Source organism: Varanus komodoensis, unplaced genomic scaffold, assembly GCF_004798865.1.
Source record: "Varanus komodoensis strain SLA01 unplaced genomic scaffold, ASM479886v1 scaffold17, whole genome shotgun sequence".
Taxonomy (NCBI): domain Eukaryota; kingdom Metazoa; phylum Chordata; class Lepidosauria; order Squamata; family Varanidae; genus Varanus; species Varanus komodoensis.
Genome location: NW_025335505.1, coordinates 22940663 through 22958443, shown reverse-complemented (window position 1 = coordinate 22958443; position 17781 = coordinate 22940663). Strand labels below are relative to the sequence as shown.

At 40.8% G+C, this 17781-nt stretch overlaps 1 protein-coding gene across 2 annotated transcripts in view; it reads left to right on the top strand.

Annotated features, from left to right (window-relative positions):
* Window positions 1-17781, top strand: part of CDKAL1 (CDK5 regulatory subunit associated protein 1 like 1) — a 334585-nt gene that overhangs the window by 229994 nt on the left and 86810 nt on the right. For both annotated transcript variants that reach the window (XM_044426357.1, XM_044426358.1), the window contains 2 exons: window positions 1830-2010; window positions 14604-14666. In XM_044426357.1, the coding sequence (XP_044282292.1) occupies window positions 1830-2010; window positions 14604-14666 (244 nt within the window). The remainder of the gene's footprint in view (window positions 1-1829; window positions 2011-14603; window positions 14667-17781) is intronic.

Here is a 17781-nt window from a genome sequence, read left to right as displayed (position 1 = left end):
CACATTTAGTGCATATGCTTAGATACATTGACATTGCTGTGATGGGGTCAGTCCGGTATTCTGTATGACATCCAAACAGCTTGTGGCCAAATGAATGAATGAAGGAATGTGGGGTATGGAAAGGTATTATTTATTTATTTTATTTTCCATTTGTATATTATAGCAAGCAAGAATTCTTAGCTTATCCTGTGTTGCTATGAATGAGCAAAATGCATCCATGTATAGCGCATTTCTTCCCATTTGGCTCTTACCTTTGCACAAGTAGGTAATATCAGTCAAGAAGAGATAGCTTGTTGTGATGTCTGAAGCTAGGATTCTGGTTCATTATTCCCTTTCAAGCAAGTGTTCAAATGCCAACAACAAACCCTGGTTTGTTTGTTTGTTTGGGAATAACAAAGTAGGATCTAAGGTTCAAGTGTCACAATAAGCTATTGCTTCCTGGTTAGTGTCACCTGATTGCACAAAGAGAGGATCAAATATGATGCATGTACAACATTGGTTCATATTACACCAGGACAAGCCAGCAATTATGGCTTATCTGTATGTGAATATAACCATTGTTTTCCTTTGTACTTTCCCAAGAGGATGTTTCTGCAGTCAAGTCTTGGAAACTGCTGTGTAGAAATACTCTGAACTGCTATAGCTTAGTTGGCCATCTCATTTTGTCCTGTGTCTTACTCAGCCTTGGCAATTGCTCTGTGTCCTCAGTATGTGAATATTATGTATGGAATAGCAAAAGAATGAAATTATTGGAAAGACTCTCCTCTTCCCACTACCTTTTTAATATGCAAGGCAGGGAGTGTTTAAAGGGAAGGAAGGACTTCAGCCTTTCCAAGTCCTGTCTTGCTCTATTCTTCCCAACTTCTCATTTCCGTACTTAAAGGTGTGGTCCTGTGCATGCTTAGAAAAAAAGGCATTCAACAGCCAGCGTGCTCCAGCCAGAAAAAAGACCTCTGGTCCCCAGATGTTACAGCCAGCTTGGCTGGCTTGGGTATGTGGAGAGTTGTAGGCCTTTCTTCTGTCCAAACATGGATAGGATTGTGCTCCTAATGTTCAGCAGAATAGCAGTATTTGACTCATGGCCAACCTTCTTCAAATGCAAAAATCAATCCGACAAGTACCAGTACCAAATAACCTCTGTATACATTATTTTAATTCCCTGAATACTATTTTCCTGCAATTTAAAATTATGTTCACAACCCTGCAGTTTATCCATATTTGCAGTGAGTGGCTACACTAAGGAATGCACTGCCTTACTTGGTCTCTGGTTATAATTGAATATGGTACCAAATCAGGAGTTTTTTTCACATTTTCTCCCCCATCCCCCAGCTGTATCACTCTTTCCACAGTATCCAGCACATGGTTACCAAAACTTTTGTTCCACTTTTTAGATCTCTATTTTCTGTTGAAAGACAAGTGTATGTTCCATTTCAAAAATTATCCCATTTTTAACTCGGTCTCTTGATAGACATCTATGTTACAAGTACAAAGCAGTTTAATTTTCCTACAAGAACCCTGGGATTTTTAGTTTGTGCAGCCTGCTGAGAATAATCTATTGGAAATCTAAGCCCCTTCACAGAACTAAAATTCCAAGTTTTCTCCATAGGAAACCATAACAGTTAAATGACTTTAATGTTGTTGTGGAGATTTCCCTTATATGTACATGTTTAATAGCTGCCATTTTCCATAGTCAAAAGCAGAATTTGAACAGCCTGTCAAGAACTTTGAGGAGTTATGATGTAACACTCTAAATGCCTGGTATTTTGCTAAAGAAAAAAAACCTAATGTCCAGTCCTCAATTTAACACCTTTTGTTTTTATTCATTACAGAGTGCCTGGAATAACAATTGCTACAGACATTATTTGTGGGTTTCCAGGGGAAACAGATGAAGATTTTCAAGAAACCATGAAGCTTGTAGAAGAGTACAAATTTCCAAGTCTTTTTATTAACCAGTTTTACCCACGCCCTGGGACTCCTGCTGCTAAAATGCATCAAGTTCCAGCCCAAATAGTAAGATTTTTTTCTTCTAATTCCTGAAAGATACATTATATGTGATGTAATATACCATAGAATGGCTACTGGATGTTAACTTTACCTGTGGATTTTATCTTGCAAGGTATTGAGAGTATAATAATTCTAGTTTGGTTTGATTAGTCTCATTCAATTCAGAGGGGGAGGTTTGGAAAATTCTTTATTATTTAATATTTTGTAAAATTTAATGTGAAATACAGTCTGCTAATTAGTTCATGATCAGAATTAGAGATGGGCTTGATTATGGTTTATTTTTGCTTAACCAGATTCATATAATTATGATGCAAAGCAGAAAGATGATGGGGTAGGGGAATGTCAAGGTAAAGGTGAGAAAAGATATGAGGATGGGATGTGGAACTTGCCAGTTTCTTCCCAATGATCAAATTCAGACTGTTGAAGCATGCCTAACCATTTTTTTTTGAGGGTGGGGGGAGCTCTGGAAGTATCAATATCTTTGCACACATCAGCTAATATACTCCAAGATGGACTCAAATTTACCTTTTTGCTAAGCGAAGGAATATTTCCATTTTCCTTTTAATCTTTTCATGTGTGCAATTGGCCCGGGTTACCTGATCAGACCCTTACAGGACTGTTTCCCCCAGGACCTGGGTAGGGCTGTGATTCAAACACACACACCTAATTCATCTACCCATTCTTTCAGCTTGTATGGCCAGTATTCCATTTCTTCTGCTTTATCTGTAATCTTCCAGGTTTGAAGAGGAGAGTTGCAGATCATGAGCAGTAGACAGAATTCATAGTGGAGACCACTTAAATTTTCCCAAGCAGAGAACTCTGCTTGCACAATGGGGCCTGCATTCCCACACCTCCTCAATACAGACCCCAACACCACCTAGACTGCTATGCCTGAGCCTAGGGAATCTTCCAGAATGAAGTGGATTTGGCTTGACTTGCACAAGATGGTGGTAGGCTCTCTCACACTGGAGACATTCAAAAAGAAACTGGAGAGCCATCTGAGTGGGATGGTGTTAATTGGTGTCCTGCAATAGCTGCGGGTTGGACTTGATGGCCTTCATGGCCCCTTCCAACTCTACTATTCTATGATTCTATGAGATGTCTCTATCTTAATGCTTGTGATTTCGCCTTTCCACTGCACCTTCCTGAGCCATGACCCCTGTTGTCCTTGAGGGTCCCTGACTCCCAGGGAGTACAACGAGGAGGAAGTAACAGGAAAATCCTCTGCATGAGTAGATTTCTACTTACACAATTTTGGATTTAGTTGTCTTTCCAGAAAGGAAAAAAAAAAAGTCTGCATCAGCCAACACAAAAGTTGGGGCATTCTCAGGGAAGATGAGACTTCCCCTTAGCTTAACCATCCGACTTCCCCTTTACTGCCTTGCCATCCTGTTGCCCATGCTGTTGCTGCTTCTGGCTGGATTCGGAGCTTCTTCTGAGAGAAGCTCCCATCTCCATCAAGAGGATGGAAACTCCCCCAAAGCTTGCCTCATTGCAGGTGCTTACCACCTGGCTTGGACTCTCAGCAAGCCCTCCTCTGCTAATTCCAGTTTGGTTCATTCCAGTAGCAATGAACTGGAAGAGAATGACTCCCAAGGTGGGGGTCACCCTTTTGAGGGGAAGGATGCTCTGGAAGAGTGCAAGGACAAGGGGCACCCTGCTAATAGTATAGCACAGATTACTGAAGCCAGGCTATTCCTGTTCAGATAGGGGCATAGCTGCTGCCCTTGAAGACTGTTCAGAAGCTGCAAATAGGGCAGCCAGACTAATAACCAAGATCAAAAGGGATGAACATATAACATCAATTCTGACTTGTTTTCATTGGTTGTCTATACAGTATACTTCTAAGCTCAGTTCAAGGTCCTGGTTTTAATTTATCAAGCCCTGTATGGCTTGGGGTCACTGGATAGAACACCTCTCCCAACTGCAGTGTACCCAGATACTGTGATCAAGAACTGGGGCATGGCTTTGACTGCTACTTTCCATGGAAGCTCAGTTGATAGCAACAAAAAAGGATAGCCTTCTCAATGGTAGCCCCCAAATTTTTTGCGGGGGAATCCCCACTGAGGCTTGGTTGATGTCCTTTCAGGGCCAGGTTTAGACTGTCCTCTTTGACAAAGCATTTTATCAGCTCTAAATATGTCAAGGTATAAAGTCAGCTATTTTTGATGGTAGCACTCTTTAAAAGAAAGTCCATTTTGTCAAACTGTGTGTTGAGTGACTATCAGAGTCAACGTAACTATTAATAAAATGTAAACTTATTTTGAATCCATAAATGAGTGAACCAGTTATCATGTATTATTGGATTGTATGTGGTTTGGTTCCATCTGTCTAGGGACATTCTTAAGACAAATGAAAATTGTGGGCTTCTTAACATTCAGTACTTGGTTTATGATACAAAAGTTGCTTCAGACAGTAATCTGGAAGCATTGTTTCTTGGTTCTGGAAGTACAATAGACTGGCTAGATCTTCAGTGATAAAGAAAACATGTGTTTGGAGGTATTTTTCTCCCTACTGAGACCTTGACTGAAATTAAACTATTTTCTGCCTCAATCTTGATAAGACACAAGTGGAATAGCTAGGGCTATATGTACATAATACTTTTTGGAAAGCTGCTTGGTCAGAGAGATCCAAACAGCTGGGTTTTCAGCTTCTTTAAACGTTCTATGTGGGTAACCTCTAAGGCTTGTAAGGGACTATTAGACCCTATTAAAACCTCCTGGTGTTGCACCACTTCCCCACGGTGGCCATGGCCAAAAGTGGCTGTGCAGCCGCATTGCAGTAGGTGCAGCTCTGCCAAGGAAACAGGACACATGATCTCGTGTGAGCCCTCATCGGCATGGTGGCAATCTGATGGCATGCAGGGTTATGTGCTGCCAGCCTTGCTCAGGAGATCTGCTCTTGGATTGAGAAAATACCATTCGACAGGGAAGGGCTCTTCTGCTCTGGAACAGATGAACAACTGCACACCATCCAGAAGGCCAGGGTGACAGCCATGTGCATAGGATCCAGCCCCTTCCAGCCTACAAGAGCACATAAGTGGCCATGGGGTCAACCCATGCATTACCAGGCTCCCAAACAATATTTCTGGATGCCAACAACAACAGCACCCACCCACCGAGACATCCTAACAGAGGAAGTTAATAGTTTACTAGCAAAAGGGTTGATCTGTTCAGTTGACCAATCCAAAGTACCACATGGTTTCTATTTGAGGTACTTTACTCTTCTGAAGATGGCAGTTTCCATCCAATATTAGATCTTCAGGGAGTCAACTACTTTATCCCAAACAAGAAGTTCCTAATGGTCTCTCTACAGTCTCCTGAAAATACTGCATGGAAAATCAGGGGACCCTACTAAATGGAGCAAGTTGTGGAGGGTAGGGTGGAATCCTAAAAATTAGAGAGACCATCAATAAACAGAAAATACCTTTCTCTCTTAAAGCAAATCCTGGATTCAACCCATCAGATTTAAAGAGAATATTCAGATTCACTATAAAACCCAGATGAATCACAGAGGTTCTTTTTGGAATTGAAACATTACAGTAACTAGCTTCTCTGAAAGAGAATATTTTGAATATTTTCAGAAAATCTCTGAATATTTAATTCACTTTCTAGGAAATAACATCCTTGATGTATTATCCTTGGGCTGCCAAAGTCCCTTAGATGCCATCTATACTGTTGGCCAGAGAAAGTGGCATGAAGGAGCGCTTGCATCCATATATGCCCAGCTGCCCCTTGAGATCGGCAGGGGAGGCCCTTCTCCAGGAACCCTCCATGAAAGAAATTAGGAGGGTGGGTACTCAGAGGAGGGCTTTCTCTGCGGTGGCGCCTAAGTTATGGAACGCGCTCCCCAGAGAGGTCCGCCTGGCGCCATCATTATTTGTTTTTCGGCACCAGGCAAAGACCTTTTTATTCAAGCGGCATTTTAACTGTTAACATTATTGGTTTTATTTGGCCAGGGCGGCTTATTTTATACTGTATTGCTGTATTTTAATTTAATATTTATATTTTTAATTTATATTATAATTATTTTAACCGATGATGTGAGCCGCCCCGAGGCTTCGGTGAATGGGGCGGCATAAAAATGTTTTAATAAATAAAATTAATTAATTAATTAAGCAAACACAATTTCCCAGGAATTTTCTCTAATATTTTGTTTTCTATAAAGCCTTTAGTATTGACCAGCTCAATTGTATGTTTTAGAAGCACATGGATGTTGCTTGAATTATTTTTTATTAACTGTTTCAAAGCAAAACCTCAGCAAATACAGTGGCAGAATAAGATAAACAAAATCAAATAAAATGTTATAGTTTTGTTGAATAAAGTTTAACATAAAATCTAGTATCATCCGTAACCCTATATGCGTATATGTATTGTATATCCTCCGTGTCTCTCTCTCTCTCTCTCTCTCTCTCTCTCTCTCTCTCTCTCTCTCTCTATATATATATATATATGTATGTATGTATGTATGTATGTATGTATTACGTGTAGCAAACCTTTGGTTAAAGTGATTATGCATAGACTTCAACAAAGGCATCCCAGATGTCCTTATATTTGTCCATTCATAAATAATGTCTAAAGACCACCCTTTTGAAAACTGAAAGTTTCACTACGCCCTCCACCTATTGTGTTACAGCAGATGGCCAATTATCTTTCCAGTGCTGAAGTATTAGTCTTTAGCTGTGCAGAAAATCCATTTACATTGACCTTGTGTTAAATTCCAAGAGTGAGATAGATAGTCAAGAAGAACATGTGTATAATTCAGTAGTAAGCAACTTTCCATTACCTCCTCCCATTGGCAACACCAAAAGATATGAATAAGAGAAGCCTTAGCTGCACTGAACTTCCAACAATTGGCTGATTTAATTAAGCCCTTATCAAAAAAGACTTTGTGGCATCCAATACACTCAAAATATCAGTTTTGCAGAATTAGACTTAGCCTAAGATCCATTCATTGCCTCTTCTGAAATAGACAACAATGAAGAACACAATTGATTGGGCAAAATGGGCTACTGCAATTCATTATTCCATTCTTGCCTAATGCCCTGTAAATCATATTCACCGATAATAAATATTTATATACATAGATTATAGGTTGATGTAGCTATTCACCCTCAGTCAATACTTCCAATAACACAGGTGGTTTTGAAGCTGTGAAGCAGCAGGACTAAACATTAGGTTCTAACAAATATTTCAATTACATATGTTGTCAATCAGCTGTAGTTGGCAGTGTATGATTAGCACGCAAAGTGGAGAGTTGCAAAAAGTTATCACCAGAACCCACTGTTTTTGTTTTGCTTTGCTTTGTTCTGGCAATCTTTAAGTCCAGATTTCCCCATAGATTTAATTTTGCACACAAAAATAATTAAACTGCATTTGATATGAAAATATGTACCACCCTTCTTGCTGCTGTAACTGTAGGAGTTACTGTATTTGTGCAAGCAAAGGAATGCCGCCTAAAACATAAACAATTTGATGTATTACACTGATTTTTAGTTTACTTACCTTACCCCATAAACTTAGCTTTAAGGATGCCCGTCTATCCATGTCCCATGAGATCCCATTAATCAACTTACTCAAGTATAACTTGATCATTTGAGCTATATATGCAGGAAGAAGTATTCCCAAGTAAGTAATAAACTCAGCACAAAGCCTAAATTGCCAGTTGGTTAATGCTCTGTGGGGTATATTATCAGTTGAGACTTTGACCTGTTAGTGGAATAGCCAGATAAATAGCTGAAATTATAAATCATCTGCTGAAACATTTGATTGGTTCTGAAAATAAACATTAGAAGCTCATCAGCATTAAGACTGAGTTTATATTAGGACTGGTAAAAGTCCTTTTAAAATCCATCCGTCCATCATCCATAAATTTCCTCTTGTGCTTGGGCGATCCTACAAAATGAGCTGAGCCAAGAGAATGTCCATGTACACTTGCAGACCCCAAACACACAACTGGACACCTACCCTGTCACCTGCAGCCACCCAAAGACCAGTTGCAGGATTTGGAAGGGGGATGCTGTAAGCAGGCACATCAGGTGCAATTCTTGGTGACCGCACTGGGCATGAAAGAGGGGCATTGCTTGTACAACCCACAGGGCTCAATTCCTGCTAATTGCCCTGCAAACACTGGGAGCAGTCACCAGGAACTCAGACTCTGCACATCAGACAGGAATCTGGGGAGCTGAGTTCAGGAACTCCAATGGATTCCCACCTCCAAACAGATCTCTTGCATATCCCTAGCATTAGGGACACATTCATCAATGGTAGGGTTTGTCAGGGGTTCCGAACATAGGTCAGTTATCAATGGATAGGGCATTCCTCTTTAGTGCCTCTCTCAAGTGAGAAGAAACCCCCATTGGTCCTAACTCTGGCTCTTGGATTTCATATAAGATTATGACCCAATGCTGAATTTCTGGAGGGAGACCAAAATTCCTCAATGTAGAGAAATAAATTTTCAATGCTTTTTTTTTTTTAATCAAAGACCTCCACAACTAAAGTTTTTGCAGCTGTGTGTTCTCTGTCCTTATTTGATGCAATCAGATTTAGAAACAATCTGAGACTTATCACTGCCCTGCATTTTTTAAAAATTCTACCTGGTGCACTAACATTGTGATATCTTCTTATACTTTGTCAGCCTAAATTGCAGTTAATATTTTAATGCCAACATTAAGCATTGGTATAGTCAAGAGTGCAGTTAAGTGCAATCCCTCTTGGATTTAGGAATAACAATTCTATTGGCATCATTAAAAGCAGATGACAGAGATCCAAATTTAATGACAAAGCTATATAGATGTTGGAGCTTGGAAACTGGAAAATGTTTTATATCAATCAATTGGAAGTTGATCCAGACAAGGTGCTTTCCCTGTTTTCACATTGGTTATCACTTTCATAATTTCTTCCATATGCCAAGGCACCATCAAAGGCTACCTTTGTGAGGTAGCTAAGCATGGAAGATTAACATAATAAAAATAGTCCATTTCCTCCCTCTGATATTTCAAAACCTCTGTTACATGATGCTGAGTAGAAGTTTAAGAAATCTGTCTTAAGGCTGGGTATATATCTTGCCACTGTTGTCTTTAATCATGAAAATAGTATTCCAGTGTTCTTGTTGTCTAAACCAAAATGAGCCAAAATCATACTGAGATGTTCACCATTTTCCCACTATGCCTGCTGTAAACAATGCATCAAAAATTTCAACTCATATTTAACATACTGTACCTCCTGACACAGTTGTGCAAGAAAAGGTGGAAAACCGAATTATATTTTTCAGCTCTTCATTTAGAGTACTTTGTTGCTCCTTTTAAAAGGTATCTTTATGAGAGAAGTAGACAATAATTTGGCTCCAGTAAAGGCTTTACTAGCCTCCCACTCAATGGAATATTAGGTTGTACCCCCATTGCTTTCAAAATTTTATTGAATTTGATTTTTGAAAGTGTTTCATTTACAAAGAAACATTAAGATGCCAAAAGGCTGAAAGGACTGAATTGCAAATGCAGACAAACTAGAGCATTCCATCCTCCCATACCGAGCTTGGCCATCACAACAGATGCATCCCTTTTAGGATGAGGAGTCCACTGTGTCTGCTCAACGATTCAGAGGAAATGGGGTACTGCAGAGGCCTTGCACCACATAAATTATATAGAGCTATTTGCAGGCAGAAAAGCCCTCTTGGCTTTCTAAACTATGGTCTGCAACCTCCACATTCAGGTCATATCTGACCACACCACAGTGGTTGTATATATAAACAAACAAGGAGGCATGAGTTCCATCCCCTTAGCCCTCCTCGCCATCAAAATCCAGATTTGGTGTACCATACACAACACCACCCTATATGTAGTCCACATTGTGGACATGGACAATGTTCTAATGGACACCCTGAGCCACACCTTTACGATGTGCCACAAATGGGAACTTCATCCCACTATTCTTACATCTCTATGGGACAAATGGCACCTCCCTCCCCCACCCCCAATAGACTTGTTTCCCACATACCACAACACTACCTGCCATTGCTTCTGTTTTAGAGGCATGATTGGCAAAGGGTCGGTTGGCAAAGGATTCCTTGTCACATGGGCTGGGAACTTCTATCTGTTCCTTCTCTTCCCACTCCTCCACAAGGTCTTAGCAAAGATCCACCACAACCTCACAGACTGCATCCTGATAATGCCTTGGTGGTTCCCGCACCTCCTTTACCTTTCAGGCAACACCTTCCTATGCCTCCCTCTCCACCCTGATGTCATCTCACATGACTACAGGACTCTCCTACACCCAGACATACAAACCCTTTGCATCATGGCAAGGAAGATCCACCCATTCATACCACACTGACTGATGTACCTCTGGACATCCTACACATCTTGAATTCCTCTCAAAGACCTGCTACCAGCTGATCGTACAAAGTAAAATAGACTGCCTTCTTCTCATTTGCAACAGAGCAAGGCTTTCAACCTGTAAGCTCCTCAATGTACTGGTACTACAATTCCTCCATTCCCTGTACCAGAAAGTACTTAAACCCTTACCTGTTCAGGTTTATGGTGTATCTATCTCTATGTTCCATACTCTGCTTCAAAACTGATCTATTTTCTCTCACCCCTTGGGTTACTGTTTTCTCAAAAGACCTCCTAACCATGCTTCTCTCATGAAACAACCGGTCTCTGCCTGGAGCCTCTCAGTTGTCCTTCACACACTCACAAGGAAACCTTCTGACCCATTGGCCTCTACCGAGCTCCACCTAGTCTCATGGAAAACAGCATTTCTTATCGCTGTTACCTCAGACGGGCCAGTGGCCTGGCCACCCTTTGTGCTGATTCACCTTACATTCCATGAAGACAAAGCAGTACTGTCCTGACCCCACCTTCTCACCCAAGGTAGTTTCACCTTTCCACAACAATGCAGATATTGTACTTCCTACATTTTTCCAATCTCCTTCCAACCCAATTGGGTTAACTCTCCACCTGCTAGATATCAGCAGGGTGTTGGCATTCTACAAATCTAAAACTCACGCCAAAAGACAGTCACAAAGACTGTTCATTGCCTATGGTGGTGCGCATAAAGGCATTTCCATCTCATGCAAAGGCTATCTAAATGGATTGTACAGGCAATACTCCTGGCATAACCTCCGGTCTCCAATCCCCAGGACCTGTCAGCATTCACTCCACTAGAGCGACTGCTACCTCCATGGCCCTTTATGCAGGTGTCTCCTTGACAGACATATGCAAAGTGGTGACATGGTCAAACCCATCACCACTATTGCCTGGATATTCAGTCCAGAGCCAATTATACCTTCAGCAAGGCTGTCTTTCATCTCTCCTTCATTGAGCAACACACACCCCTCCTAGAGGTAAGCTCACCAGTCACCCTGCACAGAGACCACAAAGGAGAAAGACAAGTTGCCTACCTGTAACTTTTGCTCTTTGAGTGGTTATCTGTGCATTCATTCAGACCCACCTGCCATCCCCACTACTGTCATTTTGACACAGGGTTCAGGTGTCTCTCCTTCACCACATTCCTGGAAAGAACATGTCTGAACTGGGGTCTCGGTGGGAACCCCTATCATCATGCTGGGCATGTCTAGGGGCTGGGCTCTCGCTGAATACTAATTGATCAGCTTTGGATGATTTCCAAATCAGCTCCACGCATGCATGTGATGCCCATATGTGTGAATGCACAGATGACCATTTGAAGAATGAAAGTTACAAGTAGGCAACCTGTCTTTATTACCAACATTCAGTCTTAAGAGTCTCTGCTTTGGCATAACAAGGATATCGAAACCTAAAAGTAACTAAATCCAGAAGAGTTCTGGTGAACAGAAGATATGAATATATAATTTATCTCATCTGGGTACATTATTCTCCAAGGGTCCATCAGGCCAAATCCATCCATATAGGCCTGAACTGCAAGACTCATCATTGCTGGCCTCCTGGGAACCAATGTGTTTGGGAGGAAATTGTGGGTCTCATTAGAATCCCTCACACACAATCATATCATTATCACAATATCAGTGTTTCTGAAATGTTCCTAGAACATGCTGGAGAGGCATTATTCAGCCTATACACATTAATCAAAGCAATTGTTTTATAATTAGCTTTTTCTGACTACAATCAAAAAGTGACCATTAACATTGCTAGTACTTCAAATTCTGTCAAAGTATCTGTTACACAGGCCTCTTCTACTCAGTCTCTTGTGAACTGATGTGTGTCATGAAGTGTGTTTCCTGTAAAAGAGCTACATCAGTGCCACATTCCTTAAGTTTGAGGAACACTTTCTTCTGTTTGTTTGGATTCCTTAGTCCCTTGACATTTTACGAAGTGACTTGAAATGTGGAATAATAGTAAAATTATTATTATTATTGTACACATACATATCTTGTACTTCTACAAAAGGTATCATTTCAGAATAATTCAAAATATGTCATGGATATGGTACATCTCATGTCACCTCTAAAATTCCTTGTACCTATCCATTAAAAAAAAATCCCACAAACTGAAAAAAATGAAACCCATTTAAAACAACCTCCCCCCCCCCTCCAGTCTCTAAAACAATAAAGAAAATAAATTCTTTGGATCCCAGCAAGATGATAGCACAATCTATCAGACTTTGCCCCTGGTCATTCATTAATTGTATCCCTGAATATTATGACCAGCAGTACCATTCATTAATGTTAACTAAAGCAGCAGAAAAAGACAAAGAGAGAGAGAGAACCCAACTCAAAGCATAAGAGCAAAGAAAAAAGTGGCAAAAAGCCTGGCACTTAAAGTATTCAAATTAAACCAAATACTGATTATTGCTGGAAGTTGAGGAGTCAAGTAAAGCTGCAACAGGGTGTTTCTGAATGGAATAGGTGGATCAAGGAAAGGAATAGGAAAGACTCTAAGCTTCTGAAGAAAGACTTCTTCAGTTCAGATAAATATAATTGAAAAACTGGCTTGATAAAGAAGCTTAATTTCACAAGCCATTCTTACAGCCTTGCCAAACTTGTTCAGACATTCCTTTTGTAAAATTTGGTTAAACCATGATTTTAGTGCCATCTAAGCCTCAATGGAACTCCTTCATCCACCTGTCTTTATAGAAAAGGTCTTCTTTAGTTGAGACACACAAAAATAACAGGTCTTGCTGTTACTCTTTGAGTATGACAAGAAATACAATAAGCATACTCAGTATCAAGATGAAAGCTTTCTTGTAATTTCAAAACTTGACACAGGACCAAATTCTCTGCAATTGTCATCATTTCCTGTGGTCGCTGCTCATGCCGATGCAGCACTTGCAAATTAGTTTTCCACGAGGAGGATTCCAAAACTCAAACACTGGTAGAGATTGTTTTGTAGGAAGAAGTCATCGCAGATTCATGTGCAATAACTCTATTGTCAAGGTTTGCAACCCTTACTTCCATCATCTCAAGGCAACCATCAATAAAATCCACAAATCCCTGCAGTAATTTAATTGAGGCTTGGAGCTGTTCCATCTTCTTGGACTGCTGAGACAGCTCCAAAGATACATTTTTCAGCAAAGTGACAAGTTCATTTTCTTCTCCTCCCTCTGTCCCTGTCTTAGTAATCTTAGCAGGTGGCAAATTAGGTAAGGTTGATGGGAGTCCAGTGCCTTTCTTAGGTTTAGAAGCAGCCATAGTCAATCACTCCTTAAATTCCCATAACACACTGGAATATACAAATTCTCCTAGACTGGAAGCAGTTGCAAAAGTAAAGCAATGCTTAGAACTACTAGCAGTCTAATGAAAAATAGAACAAACAAAATGATGATAAGGCAGTAATAAAATAATATTAATAATGTTTTAGAAGTTCAAGGTTACATTACCATCTTAGTCAGAAGTCAGGGATGACTTGTTATAAACTGCGGAAGACACAGAAGTGGCGGCCTTAGCACTTTCTGAAATTCATAACCTACCTCAATTTGGTGATTTGTTGAAGAAATGCATTTTCATCCTGGTACTATATGCATGAATGAAGCATAAGCTGAAAATCTAAATTATTGTTTGTAACATTACCAAAAGTTGTCAAGTTGGAAAGCTAGCTTTTTAGTTCTTTGTTTTCAGGGAAAATCTGGAGTTGTTCACTGAGCTGTATATTGAATGAATTGACCGTGATGATCACTGATCACTTTGGAACACAAAGTCAACAGATCTTAATTGGTCTTAGTAGCTAGTCAAAATTAGTTCTCAACATGACCCTGCATCATTCAGAGGAAAAGCATAGGATCTTCTGAAATTACTCTGAACTGAAGTCCCAGAATGCCTGTGCAAGCCTGTCCTCCTTCACAGGGCAGAAGAGGGATGGGAGCTTGACCCCAGTGTGTCACCACTAAGCTTCAAACATCTAAAAGAGCAGGATGGCAATGTCGGTTATCTTTAAGGTTCAATGCAGTTTCAGGGGGAGCTCCTGCTGTTTTCTAAGCATCTGAGGTCAGTGTGACCTCAGGGAGATTCCTTATACTCTTCCAGGCATGTAAGAAGGGTGGAAGTTTTTCCTGCTACTAAGTTCTCTTTCAGAGCAAAAAGATCCATGTTTATTCATGTTCGTTCAACTTGTTTAATGCATTTGTTTTTCAGTCCTTTAATATTATGTTTTCTTTATTTTCCTGCAGAAGAAACAAAGAACAAAAGAATTATCCAGATTGTTTCACTCATACAACCCATATGATCACAAGGTAAATGCAGAAATATTTTAACCAGTAATAGCACAATACTCATCATGGTGGCTCCTGAGAAACAGTATAAGTGATGACCTGGGCCATTGTTGTTGTTCTTGAATAATGTACTTTTTGGATTCATGCATGGAATTAGATTACCAACCAAGTGAGCATTCACCTTATCCTTTTGGTTCCTTTTGGTTTTGATTGATACATCGTGTTGCTTCATTATGTGGATGCTATTGGGTCTCTATGAGGAGTAGCTATCTGTGTTTCTAATTTTCCTTTTTCCTTGGTACACTTTGATCTGAATTTGGTTAGTAGATCATAACAGGGCCTTATATATCTCTCTCTTTTATCATAATCAAGTGTCTGCCATTTTCCAACCCACTTCAGAAATGGTTCTTTTTCTTTTCATGCTCTTCTGGTAAAGATTTGTATTGATGGTGAAGAAAATTTCTATGGAGAGGCTTCTTCCTCAAAGCCAGCCATGATTATACAGTGGGTTGTTGCAAAATGGCAGGTCCTTAGCCTCACAAGTCAGGCTGATTCTCAACCTACCGAGTGAGAAGCGGTAAAGTATGCCTTGAAAAATTAGCCTGCCATATGTTGGATGTGTCCGCAGCTTTCTGCTTCTTGGAGTGGTCATTTCCGGTTCACCACTGCTCCTTTTCCTTTCTGCAACATAATGTATATGGGCAGTGATCTCGTCCTGAGGGAGAGAGTAAAGACACAACCTAAAATCACAGAACTATTACCATTGTCAAAGGAGAATGGGCTCTTTGAGCTCTCGCTTAATTAGGGCAAGGTGAGGGAATTGTGCAAAGGCAATGCTCTATGTTACCTTGCACTTGTAAGGAAGAAGCTAATTCTATCCCAACTCTTCTTCAAGGGTCATCTTACAGGCATAATGTTGCCTGTCTTTAAGCTTAGGTAAATTGACTGATTTTCGCTTAAAGACTGACAACCAGGATTTCTAAAGGCAGTACTGTGGTGCATGATGCACTGGAGCTGTTTTAGCTAAAGGCAATATGAGATCAGTTAAGATCTAACAAAAAGAGGCAACTGGAAAGCCATAGGCTTTGATACTTTTTCCTTTTCTCAGTTCTCTGGTGGCACATCTTTTCTGGATTATGGTACAAAAACGCTCTATTATCTTTCCATTAGCAATGTTGTTGGAGCTTGGCCATTTTAACTAGTCACTGCTACCTTCTGGTCTATACTCTTTTGGTACTGCATCAAAGAGTCCTGAAATGATTTGGCTTTTGTTGTGGACTATAACTGTACACAGTTATACATTCTTAGGCAGCTTCTTTTGTTCTTTCTTTCGGGCCTCTTGTAAATAACAAAAGGTGCAGAATTCATTCATTCATTCATTCATTCATTCATTCATTCATTTCCTATGCCACCCCACTAGCCATAGGCTTTCTGGGCACCTTACAACAGAATTGAATGGCAAACCAATTTTGAAGATTGTAGAATTGAGTTCTGGAGGAGTGTTGGTTATAGTGTAACGTAGCCAGTTGAAAAGAGCATTGTCTTGCATCCCAAATAATGACTGCACCATTTACAGTCTCATGCCTGAAAAATTCCATTTTCCTTCAAGACCAGCATGAGAAATAATGTATCCGGCTTGTGGATCCCTTCTCTATGTGGTTTACACCAGAAAGGAGTTTCTGATAGGCTGCCATTAGTCAGGATTAAGCTCCTGATTCCCCAGCTGCTTGGGAAATGTCTGAACCCTCTCACCAAGGATGCCACCCTTCATCCCACACATAGGGAGCAGAAAAAGGCAAGGGATTTGGACATTCCTTCCCACAGCCCAGAGGAAGAACTTTTTAAATTCCTTCTAACAAGCAAGCAGTAACTGTTTAACTATATAGTTAAAAAGGGAAAAACCTGAGTGAGAACCCCCTTTTTAAAACAATGCAGAAAAATAGCCAAAAATAAAAAGGAGATTATTTAAGAAGTAGAAGAGTGGGTGGGGGGAGACCAAGGAAACCAACTATCAAACACACACAGAATTCCAAAGAAAGATAATAAAGTTGGTACAAGATCAAATGCCAAGTTTATTGCAGACAGCACTATCTGACAGAGCAGGCAGCAGAGAAAGAGAGAGCGAGAGAGAGTGCATCTGGCTTCTGGCCAGAAAGCTCTAAATGGACTGTGAGGTCTTTTTTCCTGGAGATATCTGCTCAGTAAAAACCAGCCCCTTTCCAGCGACTGATGGTTGGTTGGTGTAATGTCATGATATCCTTCGTTTTCTTATTTATTTATTTATTTATTTAGGGGACTTCTATGCCGCCCCATTCACCGAAGCCTTGGGGTGGCTCACATCCATAAATGAACTTCCATAAAATAATATAAATTAACAGTATAAATTAAGTCGCCCTGGCCAAAGAATAAAATGAATAAATGCTATTAACAATTAAAATGACATTTGAATAAAAAGGTCTTCGCCTGGCGCCGAAAAACAAATAACAACGGTGCCAGGCGGACCTCTCTGGGGAGCGCATTCCATAGATTGGGCGTTACCGCAGAGAAAGCCCTCCTCCGAGTACTCACCCTCCTAATTTCCTTCACGGAGGGTTCCCGGAGAAGGGCCTCTCCTGCTGATCTCAAGGGGCGGGTGGGCATATATGGAGTCGTACTCCATGTAGGGGCACAGCTGATGGATCAGCCAAAGCTGAAAGAAAGCGCTCCTCGCCACCGCTGTCACCTGAGCTTCCAGTGAAAGCTCTGGGTCGAGGAGCACTCCCAAGCTGCGAACCTTGTCCCTAAGAGGGAGTGCAACCTCATTCAGGACTAGGTTGAATTCACCCTCCCCGAAGCCTGATCCGCCAACCAACAGGACATCCGTCTTGTCTGGATTGAGCTTCAGTTTATTGGCCCTCATCCAGCCCATTACCTCGGCCAGGCACCGGTTCAGCACAGCCACTGCCTCACCTGGATTGGTGGAAAACGAGAGGTAGAGCTGGGTATCATCAGCGTGCTGATGATTCCGCAGCCCACACCTCCTGATGACCTCTCCCAGCGGTTTCATGTAGACGTTAAACAGCAAAGGGGACAAAATGGACCCCTGCCGTACTCCATGGCATAGCTGCCATTGTGCAGAGCCATAGTCCCCCAGCAC